At 53.1% G+C, this 16,574-nt stretch overlaps 1 protein-coding gene across 6 annotated transcripts in view; it reads right to left on the reverse strand.

Annotated features, from left to right (window-relative positions):
- Positions 1-1,092: 1,092 nt before the first annotated feature.
- WDTC1 (WD and tetratricopeptide repeats 1) overlaps positions 1,093-16,574 on the reverse strand; it is a 72,436-nt gene continuing 56,954 nt past the window's right edge. For 4 of the 6 annotated variants that reach the window (XM_033840143.2, XM_033840137.2, XM_033840145.2 and 1 more), the window contains exons 7-16: positions 15,334-15,516; positions 14,075-14,169; positions 13,627-13,742; positions 12,239-12,314; positions 11,543-11,651; positions 10,574-10,747; positions 7,254-7,489; positions 5,641-5,821; positions 4,507-4,699; positions 1,093-3,099 (exon numbers count right to left, since the gene is read on the reverse strand). In XM_033840143.2, the coding sequence (XP_033696034.1) occupies positions 2,902-3,099; positions 4,507-4,699; positions 5,641-5,821; positions 7,254-7,489; positions 10,574-10,747; positions 11,543-11,651; positions 12,239-12,314; positions 13,627-13,742; positions 14,075-14,169; positions 15,334-15,516 (1,561 nt within the window). In that variant the 3' untranslated portion in view covers positions 1,093-2,901. The remainder of the gene's footprint in view (positions 3,100-4,506; positions 4,700-5,640; positions 5,822-7,253; positions 7,490-10,573; positions 10,748-11,542; positions 11,652-12,238; positions 12,315-13,626; positions 13,743-14,074; positions 14,170-15,333; positions 15,517-16,574) is intronic. The other 2 variants (XM_033840153.2, XM_033840159.2) reach the window with 1 other exon arrangement.

Consider the following 16,574-nt stretch of genomic DNA (forward strand, 5'->3'; position numbering starts at 1 on the left):
AAATGCACAAACAAACAGAATAATCACAAAATCTCACTAGTGAAACTATTGTTCCCACAGTATTGAACCACAGTTCCCAAACTGTGCATCAGGGCACCTTAGGGTGCCACAGCAAAGTCACAGGAGCACAGTAGGATATTATAAATTTAGAGTTACTCAGCATCTGTTGGCTACCGAGAGAACTACTGGCTCAAGGTGGTTCAGAGTTTTATCATTAGATTGCACTACATTCCTTTGATTATGTCATCTTTGAGAAGCTGGGTTTTTAGCAGTTGCTGTGATATAAAGCAAATGAAAGTCAATGTGGGACAGGAAATGAGGGTGGTGCGGTCCAATCTGATTAGAAAGTCTGACAAAGTTTTACAGCACCCCACAAGCACACAGATTCCATTAGTTATTGTACTTCTTCAAGAATGAAATAAAAAGTTTCCTCTAACTTATATGTATTAATTTTTTAAATGACTAACTTGGTAGGACATAAATTCTTCTTAAGTGATCCGGGCTTAACTAACACACTGAAATGTTAGGTATTTCTTTTGGCTTAGGGGGTCCATGAAAAAACTACTGAGACACTAATGGTTCAGTGAGCTGAGAAAGTTTGGGAACCTCTGGTCTAAGAAATCCTCTAATCTAGGGCCCATCAAGAGACTGCAGGTTGTGAAATCAACTTAGTGGGTTATAGTCAGCATTTTTTTCTCCTTAACAGAACACATTGCATGTAGCAAGCGTATTACTGTGTAAAACTTATGTTCAGTATATACATACAAATTAGCGTGGGTGTCTTGGGTCACAATGTAAAATGTGTATTTCTCGTTTGGGTTGTGATTTAAAAAGTTTGAAAAACCGCTAAGACTTCAACCTCCTTATTTTACAGATGAGAAAACAGCCCAGAGAGTGAAAGCTGATTATTATTGCAAATCACAGCCACCAGTGCCGGGCTCTGCACTTGGCCCTGCTAGGCTGGTGACCCTCCAAGGCAGGCCCTATTCTACCCAGTAGAGGTGTGGTTACTCAAAGTCACAGAGCTACAGAGGTGAGATACTCTCACTTTGATCCCAAGACGCATTTGCACCCCACAAATGCCACCAGCCACATCTAGAACAAAATGGTTTTAATCAATTGCGTCACCCTCACTCTCCTGGGAGCGGAGCAACAAAAAGGCTCGGCTCCTGCCCCCAGAGGACAGTAAGGCTTATGTGTCTCTCCACACGGCAGGGCCCAGGCTGGGCAGGCAGGAGGCAGGGACAGAGGAAATGGCGGGTGGCTCGAACACAGGAAAGCAAAGGGGCCCCTGCTAGTCCTTGGGCCCCAGGGCCCAGCCCCAGTACTCCCGCTCTCCCCTCCCGGCTGGAGAAAGGTCGTGGAGAAGAGACAGGGGAGCAAGTCCCAGCAGCAGGAGAAGCAGCAGCAGCTGTTTCCTTCACCAATAAATATACTTCATTACCAAGCTAGAATAGAAGGGTGGGAAGAGGGACGGTGGGGGGGAGAGGAAGGGGGAGAGGCTGCCACCTGTGTTGCTGGGATTAAAGCAATGACGAGATGGTGCCAGACCCCCACCACTATCCTCACCACCCCCCACTCCCACCCCTCATCTTCTCAAAACTGTGAAAAAGCTTTTAACATGGCCCTGCTGTCTACAGGGCTTTTCTGAAGCCTGGCCGAGAGGAGGCACCTGGCAGAGTCAGGGCGGAGGGAGGGAGGGAGGGAGGGAGCGAGGGAGGCTGCTTCTCCCCAGAGGCTGCAGCTGGAGGGCTGGAGCCAAGTGAGCCCTGAGGGGAGTGAAGAGGGAGAGGGGAGGAAGGATGAACCAACTGCGGGAGCAGCTCCTGAGCTGAGAGCCAAGGGGGCAGAGAGGGAGGTCTGGTGAGTGGTGGGGTGACCGCTGCATCCAGTGTAAAGCTCAGGCTGCTGAGGAGGGAGGGGCTGAGTTAGGGGCTTCCCCACCCGAGTGGCTCAGGAGACCCACCCCCTCCCCCCAGAGCAGCAGGGGACAGAGAAAAGCCATCACTTCTTTGGTCTTTGTGGCGGCTCAGCATGTGGGATGGGAGGGAGGGCACGGAGGGCCTGGAAGGCTCCTAGCAGGGAGTTCCATCTCAGCAAGAGGAGGCCTGGCTGGGAGCTCTGGCAGGAAGGTCACAGTGAGGCTGAAGAGCGCCCGAAGGAAGAGTGGCCTCCAGGGTGCAGAAGGGCTGGCACGGATGGGTGGGGAATGGTGGGGCGCCCCACACTGCCAGGGCCCTTGGGAAAGGCTAAGCCCCCGGGGTGGCCAGCGAGGGCAGGCGCAGGACCCAGAGCCAGTGCCTGGGAGGAGGGCAGGGACGCTGTACTGCAAGGAAGCGGTGGCTTGACCTTGCCCCTCCAGGGCTCCCATCCTTACTTCTGTTTCCACCCTGACAGAGTGGCTCTGCAAGGAAGGGGGCACCCTATGCTTTTTCAGAACCTTCCCTGAAGACCGGGAGGGAGCTAGCCTTGCCTACCAGAAGCGAGAATGGTAACAGGTCAAGGCTAGCCCTTATGGACTGAGAATTCCACTCCCCTTTCTGCTGCCAACTGAAGGGTAGGGCAGTCCTTGAAGACAGCTTCAGCCCTTGCCTCCCCACCCGAGGCAGGCCGGAGCCCTCCAGGGACACGGAAGTGCAAGGTGGTGGTGGGCATGCGGAGGGGCTTCTCCTCCTGCTCTTCTGCTCAGGGCTGGGGCCAGTCGAGGGGCAATTGCCCAAAAGTCCAAAAGCCAGCAAGTTGTAGCAATCCCCACCCCCAATGCCAAACTAACAAACAAAACAGGGAAAAGGAAAAAATGGGGGGAAGGGGAAGACAAACCAAAACAGAACCCCCTGACCTCCTGCCCAGGGGCGGAGGACCCAGCCGGTAGCAGGGGCTGGGGACCAGGGCTAGGAGGGCCTAGCTGGGCCGGCACTGCACCTGGCCCTCGGAGCTGTCCTCATCGTCAGAGGCCCCAGCACCCGCACTGCTCAGGCCTGTGATCCGATAGCCCATGTTGAGCAGCATCACCTCCAACGGGTCCGCATTCATGCGCCGCTGGTTGGCCTGGGAAGCACCCTCCATGTCCTCCACAACTCGGCCTGTGAGGTCTTCACTCTGTGGGGGGGAGGCACACATACTACTGGGACATATGTGCAGGGGAGACACACACACAGACTGAGCTATACGTATGGAGAGGGTATGTACATGCCAGGAGATGTATATGGGTATATCCACGTGTGTCCATGCATAGAGGGGAATGCATCCTGGGATATGTATGGGACAAACACACACACACGTGCCTACGCGCGCGCACACACACACACACACACACACCCCAGGCTGTATGTGAGGGAGATGACACACCACACGGGGCTGTACATATTGGGGTTGGGGGGCACGTGGTAATATACACTTGGAGGAGACACAACACACTGGGATATAAACTGGGGGGAATACACATAGCAGGGTATACACTGGAGACCCCACGCTGGAAAATGATGAGGACATACCACATCAAGACATATACGGGGAGCACACCACGTAGGGTTATATATACGGGGGTGGCATACATGGACATAAATGAGGGAGGATTCACACCAGGATATGCTGGGCACACAAACTCTATACCTGAGGTGGGAGCACAGATATAACTCCCCCCACCCCACTCCCAAAGAGGATTCCTTTATCCTCCTTTTCCTCTCCCCCCAAGGAAGGGTCCTATAGGGTTTCTCTCTTTAAAATTCATAGAAAATTAGACACAGCTCTTGACTTCTGTTTTGCCAGCTGGGAAGGGGGAGGAGGTGGGGCAGAGGGCAGGGGGCCAGGCCACCTGACTACCCACACTGACTACCACACCGTCCTAAGTGTCCCTGTGGGCCGGACACACCACAGGCATCACTTCTTTAATCCTCAGAGCAACCTTCTGAGGTGGTAATGTCATTCCCATTCCAATGTACAGATGGTGAAAACCTGGATCAGAGATGGTTGAGTCCCTCAGGCAGTAAGTGGAGGGACCAGGATTCAAACTGAGGCCCATCAGACTCTAAAACCTACGTACTTCTCGTGTGACTGAGGGACAGGCCTCCGCACAGCTTCTGGGGGACACAAGGCAGTGGTATACGAGGGGCAGGGTACCTAGGGAGCCTCTGAGGTACCGTTCTCATCAAGTGGTGTTGGAGCTGATCTGGTTCCCTCCCAGCCCTCCCGCACCCAGTCCTCGGTTGCTGTTTCCCATATGTGAGTCTCACCTGTGCCAGCTGGCTCGAGGATATGCCCCTGGAAGGCAGGAGACAAGTCTTGCCCCTGGAATTGCCCACTTCATGTGGAGCTTTCAGAGCTTGCTGGCTCCCACCCTGATGCAGCCTGGGGCCCTGGGGTGAGAGCTCACTCATCCTAGCAGCTCCTAGCCTCTGTGTGACTCACTGCCCTTCCCAACCCTCAGGGGCTCAGCTGGAGGCCTCACGTAGGGTCCATCCCTACCTTCCTCCCTGTCTGGCATCTGCCACCTTGCCGCACCCTCACCTCTGGCCGGGGGTTCCACAGCCGCACAACGGGATCGATGCCGCTGGTGGCCAAGAAGCAGTAGCTGGGGTGCGGCTGCAGGCAGTTGACGATGGACTCGTCCCCCTGGAGCACGCGGACCAGGTTGGTGGTCTCCTTTTCCCAGATGAAGAAGGAGCCGTCATCAGAGCCACTGACGATGTATTGAGCGTTGCTGGCGGGGGGGGGAAAGGGCAGGGAGGTCAGGTGGGGTACTGCCCTGTGGCCTCAAGCAGAGGCTGCATGGCTTAGGGAAAGGGAGAGCAGGGAAGTCTGGAGCCACTCGGCCCCCCGAACTCTGGGGTCTTTACCTGACTCGGAACTCCCATGCACACGGCAATTCTCTCCACACTGCAGAGCGGTGTCACAGCTCAACTGTTCTCTTAAACTCAGGGTCAGGGACTGCCTAGGTCTCTCCTACTTACTCTCCCCCGAAGTACATTATAAGCACCCTGGGTGCCAGGACCAGATGGTGCATCTCTTAGGTCTCTGGGAACACTCCTGCCTAAGCCTTCCCTCAGTAGTCCTAGCCTTCCTGGATCCAGACCCTGAAATCCTACAGCACATCTGCCCCTGATACACCATTGACGTTTAGAAGGGATCTTGACGGAGACTCTTAATTCACATTCGTGTATCTCGCCTACCCAAAGAAAGTACAGCATCTACAAAGGAGGGTTGGGAGTGATGGTGTCTGAGACATGGGCTAGGTCCCTCAGTACTGGGGGCACAGTTCTAGGCACAAAAGATTGCCAAGACTGACAGCCTATGAGGGTGCCTGCCCAAGGCTCCAAGCAACCAGATAAAGAACCCAAGCTCTGGCACGTGGGCGCACGGGGAGCAGGAGGTGCGGGTAAGGAAGAGTCCAGGTGCTGCCCTGGATGCTTTCTGGGTCACCTCGTTAGTCCTTGTTATGGCCCCTTGAGTGGGGAGGGCTGGTTTCATTTCATAGGTGAAGAAACTGAGACCCACTGAGATGAAGCCATTTGCCCAAGGGTACAAAGGCAGAGCTGGGATGTGAGCCTTTTCTGAAAGCATTGTGTCCCCATGCCCCCCACCCCCACCCCAACCTCCTGCTGCCAACTGGGCTGTGCCCTCCTCCTCTTCAGGGCCTCAGACCTGCCAAAGAAATTGGCTTCCTTGATGTCTGTGGTGGTATTGCAGTGGCCACAGTAGCGGAACTGATAGTCGTAGCTTCGCTCCCGCAGCACCATCTCATCCTCTGAGATGGAGTCCTTGCGGGTCGTGCTGCGGAGGCGGACGGGGCCGCTGCCACCACCACCAGCTCCCTTCTTCTCGTCTGAGGGCAGAGAACAAGGAAAGGTGAGAGTCCTGTCCCTCTCTCGCCTCCCCCACTTTTTCCCCACCCTTGACCCGGTTTTCGGTCCAAGCAGTAAGCAATGTAGGGCTACCCGTCTCTACCTCTTCCCTGGAAAACTGGGAACAACTATGAGAAAGAAGCATCTTTGGATCCTGGCCTTGAGGGTGTTCAAGAGGAGACCTCTGATGCCAAGAGGGCCTTGGCTTAGGTCCCTGAATAACGTCTGGAAGCCCCAAGGATGCACAGACCCAAGGTCTGTTTCTGTGGATGTGAGAGGCAGGGAGGGGAGGGTAAAGCACTGCCAAGAGAGCCTCGAGGGGGTGATTTTTCTAAATAGATCCATAGCTCTGAAGGCATAAGGTCCAAGCCCTCCCTCTCTCGCAGACAAGTTATCATGGATCCAAATGAGGTACTAACCGGTTAAAATCCTACCTGTATTCTTAGTGCCCTGTTCCTGCCTGCTTCAGGGACTTGGAACGTGCTGGTCCCGCTGCCAGGAACTCTTCACCTCCCACAGCTACACTCTGCATCTAGTTAACTCTTCCCCTGCATCCTCAAGGTCTCAGCCTGAATGTCTCTTCCCCAAGAACCCCAGGATGCCATCAAGCCCTCCCCGCCACACCTGCACCCTAGCAGGGCCGCAGGGCATTCTTTATTCCTCCATCGCTTGGTTCCTTCACTAGGCTACAGACTCATGAACACAGAAATTCCATCTGACTTGTTGCCAGATATATTCCCAGGACCCAGCACAGTTCCTGGCACTGTTCAGACTAATGAATCAGCCCATGGTTAGTAAACTGCAAAGGAGACAGGGAGGATCCATGTCTGCCCTCAGTGAGCTCCCCTCTCGTGTTTGTAGACCACACAACTACCTAGTTTACTCTCCAGTGCTACCCAGGTGACCTGGGCAGGGCCTCGAATGCTCTCTGCAAGTAGGCAGCAGGTTCGGAGAGGCTGTGCTTTGCCCAAGGTCACATGGTTTCACATGGCAGAGCTGAGATTGGAACTGAGGCTCCACACCTGCGCCCAAGGCATTTCTGCTGCCCTGTGCTGCTGTTTCTTTTGCACCCAGGCAAACTGGAGCAAGTGCACCCCAGCCAGTTACCCTGAACTCAGATCCCAATGGAATGGCCAAGGCCCTGTCTGTGAGCAGAAGAGAATGACCTGCGAGGCACACTGGGCTCAGCTGACTCCTATCCTGAGTCCCGGGGGGAATACACCAGGTGCCTTAAACATGTTATTGCTAATCCTTGTCTCAAAGAGACCAAGTGACTGTCTCAAAGTCATGTGGCTTCTCAATCAGTACGTAAGCCTAGGCCTCTCCTATCTCAGAACTATGTCCTCTCCAGAATGTCATTGTAGCACCGCAAATAGATAGAGTGACAGCAACCCCGCCTCAGTGCCGACTCACCACCATCATTTTTGGAGAAGAGGGCAGCCGTGATGTCGCGTCCCAGTGCATCACAAGCGCTGCTATGGGCCTGCTCCGGGAACTTCCCTTTGAAATCATCCAGGCACTCCAGGGCCTCAGCCACGTACTTGAGCTCAAAGAGGCATCGGGCCAGGCGGAAGTGCGCCTTCAGGTGGCATGGGTTTAGGGAGATGGCCTTGAGGCAGTCCCTCAGGGCATCGTAGTGGTCACCATCCCTGGGAAGGCAGGGGAACGTGGCTTGGAGGTGGGGCCACGCAGCAAGCAGGGAGTCCCCATTCCGTCTCCTGCGCTTCCTGCGTCCACCCCAGCCCACCTTTGAGAGATCTCAGGGAAAGGGTACTTGGGGATGAAGAGAATCCTGCTCAGCCCAGGCCTTGCTCCCCAGGAGACAGACTACGTTAAGAAGGCAAGCCAGGAGCCCCGAGGTCTTGGCAGGGTATGTAGAGGGTGGGAGGTGGGTGTGAGGCAAAAACCAGTGTCCGGCTGCCCTCTGCTGGACACAGCGTGCAACTGCGCACCCTCTCACCCCAGGCACCCGCAGCTCTGCAGCAGAAGGCCTGGCATCTTGCCCGCCTCAGGCTCCCCAAGCTCTCCTTCTCCCTTCCTCTATCCACCTACTCAAATGCCCCCGGCTGGCCTTCAAAGCCATGTCCAAGGCGGGGGGCCCTCAAGGACAGTTCTGTGCTCCGGGGAAGCCAGAAGGGCCAGGCTGGGGACTCAGGGTCTGACCAGCAGGCAGCAAGCGCTCAGCCAGACCCCCCTCTGTCCTGGCTGACTGATCCACAGCAGCTGTGGCCTCTACCTCCCAGGGCTGGAGGATGGGGCCTGACAGTCTGGCAGAGTCAGTCCTCTGGAAGCTGATGGCGGGGGTGGGGTGGGGGGCAGGCAAACACCAGGAGCTCCAAATCACCCACACTGACTTCTCCAAACTCCCGAAGCATGGATACGGGGAAGTGGGAATGGTTTTGGGGGGGTGGGGAGGGGCCAAAGAAAAAGCCCCCCCTTCTCCCACCCTGTGCCGGAATATAAAATACACCTTCCCCCAGCTCCACAGACCAGTTCCCACCTCTTATCTGGAGAGCCAGGCGGGTCACAGGAGCCACTTCTCCTTTGGGAGCTGTGGGGTTTTTTTTTGTTTTCCTGCTGGGTTGAGGTGGGCCTAGGACCCAACTGTGCTACGCAGCACTCCCTAGAGCTGACGTTCCCTCCACCAAGGCACAGCTCACAGCTCCCCTGCACGAGGCCAGAGCAGGCCCAACATGGGAGCTATCCTCCTGACCCTCCTTCTCCTACAGCGCTCAGAGGAAGCAGCCGGTCCTTGGAGCAGCCATGCTCAGACCAGGAGCAAGCAGCGCAGCCAGGGTGGGGGCAGGCAGGAGACAGAGTGCTTCAACGGCACAGCCTGCGTCAGAACGGGTGGCTGTGACGAAGGAGCAGGCGCTGTTTGGAAAGCCAATTACTGCCTGCAAGGTGGCCCTCAGAGCTCCTGGAGAGAGCCAGACCAGAGAGCAGCCAGGTGCCAGAGGGTGACCGCTCCCACTGCATCCAGGAGCAGATGGCAGCCCTGGGGAGACTGGCCCGGGACAGAATGTGACATTCTGGGGGTCACTGGCAGGCATGTGGGGCTGGGGAGAGAGCAGGCTGGGCCCAGGGCTCACCCACCCAGACTTACTGCCAGATCAAGCTCCCTGAAAAGACAGCCCTCAGCACAGCCTCTCCTGCTCAAAACTCTTCAGAAGCTGCCCATCGTCCACGGAATCAAGGCCAAAACGCCACTGCTCTGCATTCCAAGTCCTTCCCAGGCTGGCCCCAGGCTACCTCACAGACTCATCTCCTGCCAGTCCCAGCCCAAACCCTCTGCTCCAGCCAAATGGATTTGTTGTTCTGCAAACAAGCTCTTCAGTCAGCCCCCCACCCCCACGCCTTTGTTCACACCATTTCATCTCCCTGGGAATGTCCTTCCCCCACAGTCCCCTCCTCTTTGCGTCTCCGTCTAAGCCTGCTGACACGGAAAGCCCATTCAGACATCACATCTTCCTGGTGCTTCCCTGATCCCCAGTTAAAGTGACCTAACTTTTCTTGATGCCCACAGCACTTCACCTGATCATTCAAAGACTTACTGCTTCCTGCCTCTTTGGTGATGAAGCATGTCCACATCTTTATCCCCTGTCCAGAGACTGGGCACTCCGGAGCACAAGAACTCAGAGTGACAGAACTTTGTGTCCCTAGTTCCTAGTGCATAGTAGGAATTCAGAGAACATGGTGAGGATACCCATGGATTGGGAAATCATCAGTCTCTCTTAGCAAGAATGCAGGAATGAGGCAGCTCTTAGCCTAGAGCCTGATTGAACACCACTGCATTCTACCCACCTGCTGGGAAAGAGGGGCAACACACCTCAGGATGGCCCCAAAGCTGTTGTCTCCTGGGGTTGGCTGCCATCTGAGCCCTTGGCAAGCTCCTGATGCCTGAGCTAAGGCCCGTGGGGGCAGCATCGTTCCGAACCCCCATCCACCATCCTGCTGACTTGGGTGGGTTTCTTAAGCTTCCCTCTCTGGCCTGACTAGTTGCAGCCAGACGATGGCACACCAGCTGGCCTGTCTGTCTGGGCAGAGCCAAGGGATGCCAGACGGAGCAGAAATGGCTGTGGGCCCAGCTTTATCCATCTCCCATCCTGGCCCTGGCTGGGGGATGGGGTCTGCCTGCCTGCTTGCCTGCTGGTGCTGCAGGCAGAAGGGCCAGGGGCCCTGGTGGTCTCCAAAGATAAAGGGTTCTTCAGGATATGGACCTACTACTCCCTTACCACCAGCCACTACAACTCAGCAAGACCCACAGACAGCTTTGGATGTCTAGGATCTTGTTCGTGTTTGGTCCAAACGGTCCAAGAGCATAGGAAAGCAAGCCCCAAGGTCAAGGAGCTGCAGAATCATTTCAAACAGATACCAACTGAATTCACCAAATGCCTTATTTCCATCTAGCAAGATTCTACTGCTCCTTCAAAGTCCAATTCAAGGCGCAATTCTCCAAGAGTGGGGATTAACCATTCTCCCAATTCCTACTTCCAGTGGTCACAGCACTTCCTAACAAAGCACCATGTTGAAGCTACTTGTGAACATGTTCCACTTAACTGTGAGCTTTCTTGGTGTTTGAGGCTTCCTGATTAATGAGTCAGGCACTTGCCCACCACTAACCTGGAGGTGGGGAGGAGAAGCCTGGGCCTAAGAAGCCCTAAGAGGCAGCAGGATGTCACTGCTACCTTCCATGGATGCCTCAGCAGCTTGTTCCCATCAGGCCCACTCACCACTTGCGCTTCATGTAGGCAGCAGCTCGGTTCCCGTAGAGCATGGCGTTGTGAGGGGCCCTCTGCACGGCCTTGCTGTAAAGCTGGATGGCCTGGGTCCACTGCTGGCAGGCAAAAGCCTCATTGGCTTGCTGTTTCACACGCTCCAGGTATGGGGGCAGCTCTACCTGGGGGCTGTGAGGGAACAGAGCCAAGTCAGGCCAACCAAGGAAGGCCAGAGGAGCCTCTCAGGAAGTCTGTAGCCCTGCCTGAAGGCCACTCAGGTTTTCCCGGTCCCTGGGATCTGCACTGTCATCTAAAAGAGGGTACCACTCCTATCCTTGGCCTGGGTTATTGTGATAGGTAATGGTCACAATTCCAGATGCTCTGAGCCAGTGGCGGGGGGGCGGGGCGGAAACAGGGAGAAATGAAGCTGTCCTGGACAGGTTTAATGGAATTCTTAATCAAACTCCTGGGCATGAAAGTAGCTGACACCTACAGCCTCCATGCTGAGCCGAACCTCGTTACCATCCAAGTGCCTCTCATGGATCTCTCTATAGATAATTACGTTTCTCTCAAGGGCTAGAGGATCTGGACACCTCTGTATCCAAAGCCCAGCACAGGGCCTGGAAGTGAACAGAGGCTAGAAGATGCTATGAATGGAGAAAATATAATGGGGGAGGCCCGTCTGTGTGGGACCCCTTTATAGAAGGGAGCCCAGTGCTAAGAGGAGCTAGCCCCTGGGTGCTGGCGCCAGCTACTGGTATCAAGGGACCAGAGCTTCAGATTGAGCATGACTGGAGTCCTACCAGGAAGAAGTGGCACTGGGACCACTAGCCACAGTCCAGAAGCCTCTTTGCCCCAGTCCCCTGACTCTGGGGTGTATGCCTGGGTGGGGGTCAGGAGGAAGGTTTACAGGACATGCCCTCCCTCCAGTCCAGTGGGGTGTAACTGGGGCTGGGAAGGTTGGGAAAGTCAGGCTGGCCTCACCTGACATGTCCTCTACTCTCTGGCAGCCGGAAGCCGTTGCTGTGAAGGTGCAGGCCATTGGACACACCGTTGGACACACCATTGGTGGACATCTTGCCATTCTGAACTTCTGGGAGGGGGTGGGCAGAAAGGAACAGCAACAACTTAGGAGGAGGTTCTCATTTCTCCTCAGCAGCCCTCCAGCTTCCACCACAGGGTCTGATGGTTCCATTGTGGGGCTATCCCCCCAGGGTAGGTCTATTCCCAGAAAGCAGGCAAGGACATAAAGAAAAGCCTGTGCGCCCTCTGCTGGCTGAAGCGGGACACAACTTCAACTTGGCATTAGCTGGGGGTGGGGATGGAGTGGGGGGTGAGGAGGTGCCTAAAACAACTGTAGGCCCCAGGAAGAAATCAATGAGGAGACTGGTCCAGGACGAGAAGGGAAAGACAATTACTTCAGGCCCTCAAGAGCCAAGCCACGGAAAGAACCTGCTTTTTCGGAGGGAAGTGAAAAGGGCTGTGACGCAAACCCCTTTGACAGACCTCTCTGACCTAATATTACCTTCCTTCTTACTGTACAGGGTTATTTCAGAGAATCTACTCCTTTTGCAGGATCACAGCCAGCACAAGGTAAGTGGCAGGCTTCTCAGCAGAGGCACTGTACACTCATGCTCCCCAGCAGAGATGCCCTAAAGGATACCCGAAGGGAGAACTTACCCCCTGAGGAGTGGCATTTTCTAGGCAAGAGGAAGGTGTACGGCCGCTGCTTGTAAGTCAGGTCAAACAAATAGACCTAGAGTGCAGGGGTCAAGAAAAGAATGGACACTGTGAGGCAAGAATGTGGCTGGACTGTGAGTGAGGCCTGGGTGGCTCCCAGGAACACAGCTGAGTGTTGAGCAGGGAACCATCAAGTGAGGGAGAAGGGGTGTTTCTACGGAGCAAACCTCAGGCAGGAAAATCTCGCCAGTTCCTGGCCCTTAGGGTGGATGGCCTGAAATACTGTCATTACTTCGAATCACATGTTTATTAGGTCGACAAGGTCCGCAGAGGTCTCATGTTATAGATGGGAAAACTGAAGCCTCAGAGCAGAGAAGCAATTTGCCCAAACTAACACTGCTAGTTACTTCCCTCAGTAAATATTAGCTATTATTACTTACTATTTATTGAATTCTTACTTTGCTCCAGGACCTCTGCTAAGTGTTTTATATGGCTTTTTTTCATTTCATCCTAGAACTGCCCCCCCGCCCCACGAAAAGGTACTATTATCATCACCCCCTGAACAGATGAAGAAATGTAGGCTCAGTGTTTAATTAATTTATCCAGGGCCATAAAAGCAGAAGGTGGCACAGTCAGGACCCAAAACCGAGTCTGTCTGGCTCCGAACCACTCTGCTAGACTGCCTCGCCAACTCATCTTTATGCTACCTTTAAGCCAGGTGACAGCTAAGCAACCTGAAGCCAGAGCCCTCTTCTGAACTCAAGGGCTCACCTAGTCTCCATCCCATTTCTCTTGTGTCACACCTTGACTTTAAATGTCATCAACGGTTTCACTTGCCATGTCGCTCCCATCAGCCTAGGATGGATCATATTTCACGTTTGTTTCCCTCGTGTTCATGATAATGCTACCCCCAGAGTAAGTACTCAGTGACTTTGTAGAGTAAATGAATTTTTGCAAGGCTTACTAAATATCCTGACTGAGAGATTGTAAACAGAAGGGTTAGCAACCTGCCGTTATCAAAGAACACTTCCCAAAGCTGGCCCCAAACTGCAGCCTGGCTGCATGCTCTGAGCCCCAGGATTTCCTCCTAGGAAGATAGAAGATGAGGAAACCAAGGTTCAGGAAAATGAAGAGAGTTGTTCAAAGTCACAGTACACAGCTAGTAAACAAAAGGCCAGCATCTGGAGACAAGTCTGTCAGTTCTAAGCCTGACGCCTCTCTGGGAATATTGCAAAGATGCCATGGCGCTTCCACATTTCACAGTAACGTCATTTACAATGAGGCTTCTTGTCTGCCTCATGGTAGGGGGTGTGGGGTACACAGCCCTGGCTGCTGGGTACGAGGGTGGGAGGGGGAAGGGCAGGGCCACGTTGGGCAGCCATCCATACCTGCTCTCCTCCCATGTTGACCAGCAGCTCTGTGCCATTGGGGCTGAAGGTCACATAGGTGGCGACCAGCACTCTCAGACGGTTGTTGTAGTCGGGCAGCTTCACTGGCAGGTGACCTGCAGGGAACAGCCCTGTTACCCTAGTGTGAGGCTTCCAATCCCTCCCAATGTTGAGCCCTTACTATATGAACTGGGCCAACTGTGTTATATGCTTTATCTCATTGAGTCATTACAACCCCATTTTACAGAAAAGAAATTAAGACTCCTCAAGGGTAAGTAATTTACCAAAGGTTGTAGGATAGCTGGTCACTGACAGTCATCAAAGCCCAGGTCTGTCTGATTCTAAACCCCTTGCTCTTGGTCACCATGCCATGCCGCCTCCTTGCACTGCCCCACAGACAATCAGCACCCTGCCAAGAGTTTAGGGCCAGAGTTGGGCTGAGCCCTACCTGCTACGTAATACTGGGCTGCACCATCCGGAAGGGGCTTCTGCCGGTCACAGAAGGTGTGCACACCTGCTGAAGGGCTCTGCTTCATGCTCTTTCTGGTGGGAAGGCAAACCATATAGGTTATAAGGCCTAACAGTACTCCTGGCTAGACCATACCACACTTCCTGGAGAAAAACCCAAGTGTATATCCCTGGAGAGATACAGGAGGAGGTACCTTTCTTCCTTATCTCAGCACCCCCAAAGGTCCACCAACTAGACAGCTGTGGACACATATATTACAGTGCTTTATAAGTAGGTCCCGCCTACTTGTCTTGGTTCATGGCCACCCTATTACTCCCATTTTACAGATGAGGAAGCTAAAAGCTCAAGGCCCGCCCTAAGTCATGCAGTGTGTGCAGAGCAATAGTGGTCACCCAAATCCACAAATGAAAGTAATGCAGGCCAGAAGTTTCTGCACTTGTCCCAGGAGTCCACTGAAAACCCAGGCTGGCGGAGCCGCTCAGGTCTGGGACTTCTGTGGAGATTCTGAGTATATTCTACTTTTGTTTAAAAAAAAAAAAAGAATAAAGTAGAATTATATGTACAAATAAAGGAATTACATGTATAAGATGTATACTCTGTACACACACTCATAGTGAAAGAACAAGCAGAAAATACTATATACAGTGATTTCTTTCAGGTAATGGAGTATGGGTAATTTCTTTAATATACTTTTCATATTTTCCAAAATAAGCATGGATTAAATTTTAAAAAAGAATCACAAAATTACAAAAACCCACCTCAGGGCTTCCCTGGTGGCACAGTGGTTAAGAATCTGCCTGCCAATGCAGGGGACATGGGTTGGAGCCCTGGTCCGGGAAGATCCCACATGCCGCGAAGCAACTAAGCCCGTGCGCCACAACTACTGAGCCTGTGCTCTAGAGCCCGCGAGCCGCAACTACTGAGCCCACGTGCCACAACTACTGAAGCCCACGCGCCTAGAGCCTGTGCTCCGCAACAAGAGAAGCCACCGCAATAAGCCCGCGTGCCGCAACGAAAAGTAGCCCCCGCTCGTCGCAACTAGAGAAAGCCCGCACGCAGCGACGAAGACCCAATGCAGCCACAAGTAAATAAATAAAATAGATACAACATTAAAGAAATAAAAAATGTAAAACAAAAAGCAAAAACAACCCACCTCAAAAAGAAGAGGGCATGGCAATGAGGGAAAGGGGCAGCAGGTTCCGGGTCCCCTTGCCCACGGGAGGCCGCGCTATTCATACCTGTGGTTATGGATCATGCGAATGTCATAGAGCCTCACAAAGGGCCCACTGGCCCCCACTGCCAGGCAGTTGTTGTCCTGGGGGTTGACGGTGAGGCACTTGGCCTCTACCAGCTGGCCACAGTACTCTGTCAGGTCAATCAGCACCTCCGAGTGTTTGCTGTTCTCCCGAAGGTCATACTGGCTGTGAGAGAGGACACAGGGGGTTGGGGGTTGTGTCCATGGGTGGAAGGCAGGGGAGAAGCCAAGGCCCAAATGCAAAGGAATTGGGAGTGGCTTTGAACCTGTTTGTAAATAATGTCAAAAACTACTCCCATTTCTTGAGTGCCCACTGTGTGCCAGGCACCTGTAGTAGGCTTCACACACATTCTGTTTTATTCTAACATAACTCTTTAAGGTAGATACTACTAACCCCCTTTTTTTTTGTAACAGATATCAATATTATTGTTACTAAGTACTATTACTACTGACTACTAACACTTAGTGAGAAATTGCTTTGTGTCCAGTATTGCTCCTAAGTGTTATACATGTATTATCTAATTAAATTCTCACACCATCCCTAGGTACCACTAGAAGTTCAAAGAAGCTAAATAACTTGCCTGGACGACACTGCAGTAAGTGCAGCACTGAGATAGTGCAGAGCTGGAAAGACTGCATTTTAACCCCTCTGCTCTGATCCTTGATTAAGAATAATTCTATTCTTAACCTAGTTTCTTGCAGGAGATGAAAGAAGTATAGAGGTGACAGAAAAGAAAATCTGGAGATCATCTAAGAGCTACCTAGAAACACCAACTGCCAGGACAAGCCCAAGTCCCATCCGGGTGGTAAAGTCAGGCCAAAACATCCACCCAGCGTCAGCACACTCCTACTGGGGAACTGCTTTGATGCTGGGACACAGGCACATCCAGAGAATGGCGAGGGCATCATTCATGTGCTCACCCACCTCCGCCTAAACATCTCCAATAATTTCTTCATTGTTCACTTATCTTTCTAAGCCATCCTCACCAGACTGCTCTTCCTAAAATATTGTTTTTGTTGCATCACTTTCTTGCTCAAAAAACTGCAGAGATTCCTCAATACTTTTCGCATGAGTTTACTCTTTGTTTACTTCTATCAAACTACTCAGTCTGGTTTTCAAGACATGATTTCACATACCTCTCCAACCTTGCTCCTCAGTTTTCTAAGTGTGGGTCAGTTACAGCCTCAGAACTGTGTCCTGTATGTGGCACATTTACCCGTGCC

The sequence above is a fragment of the Tursiops truncatus genome, chromosome 1, assembly GCF_011762595.2.
Source record: "Tursiops truncatus isolate mTurTru1 chromosome 1, mTurTru1.mat.Y, whole genome shotgun sequence".
Classification (NCBI taxonomy): domain Eukaryota; kingdom Metazoa; phylum Chordata; class Mammalia; order Artiodactyla; family Delphinidae; genus Tursiops; species Tursiops truncatus.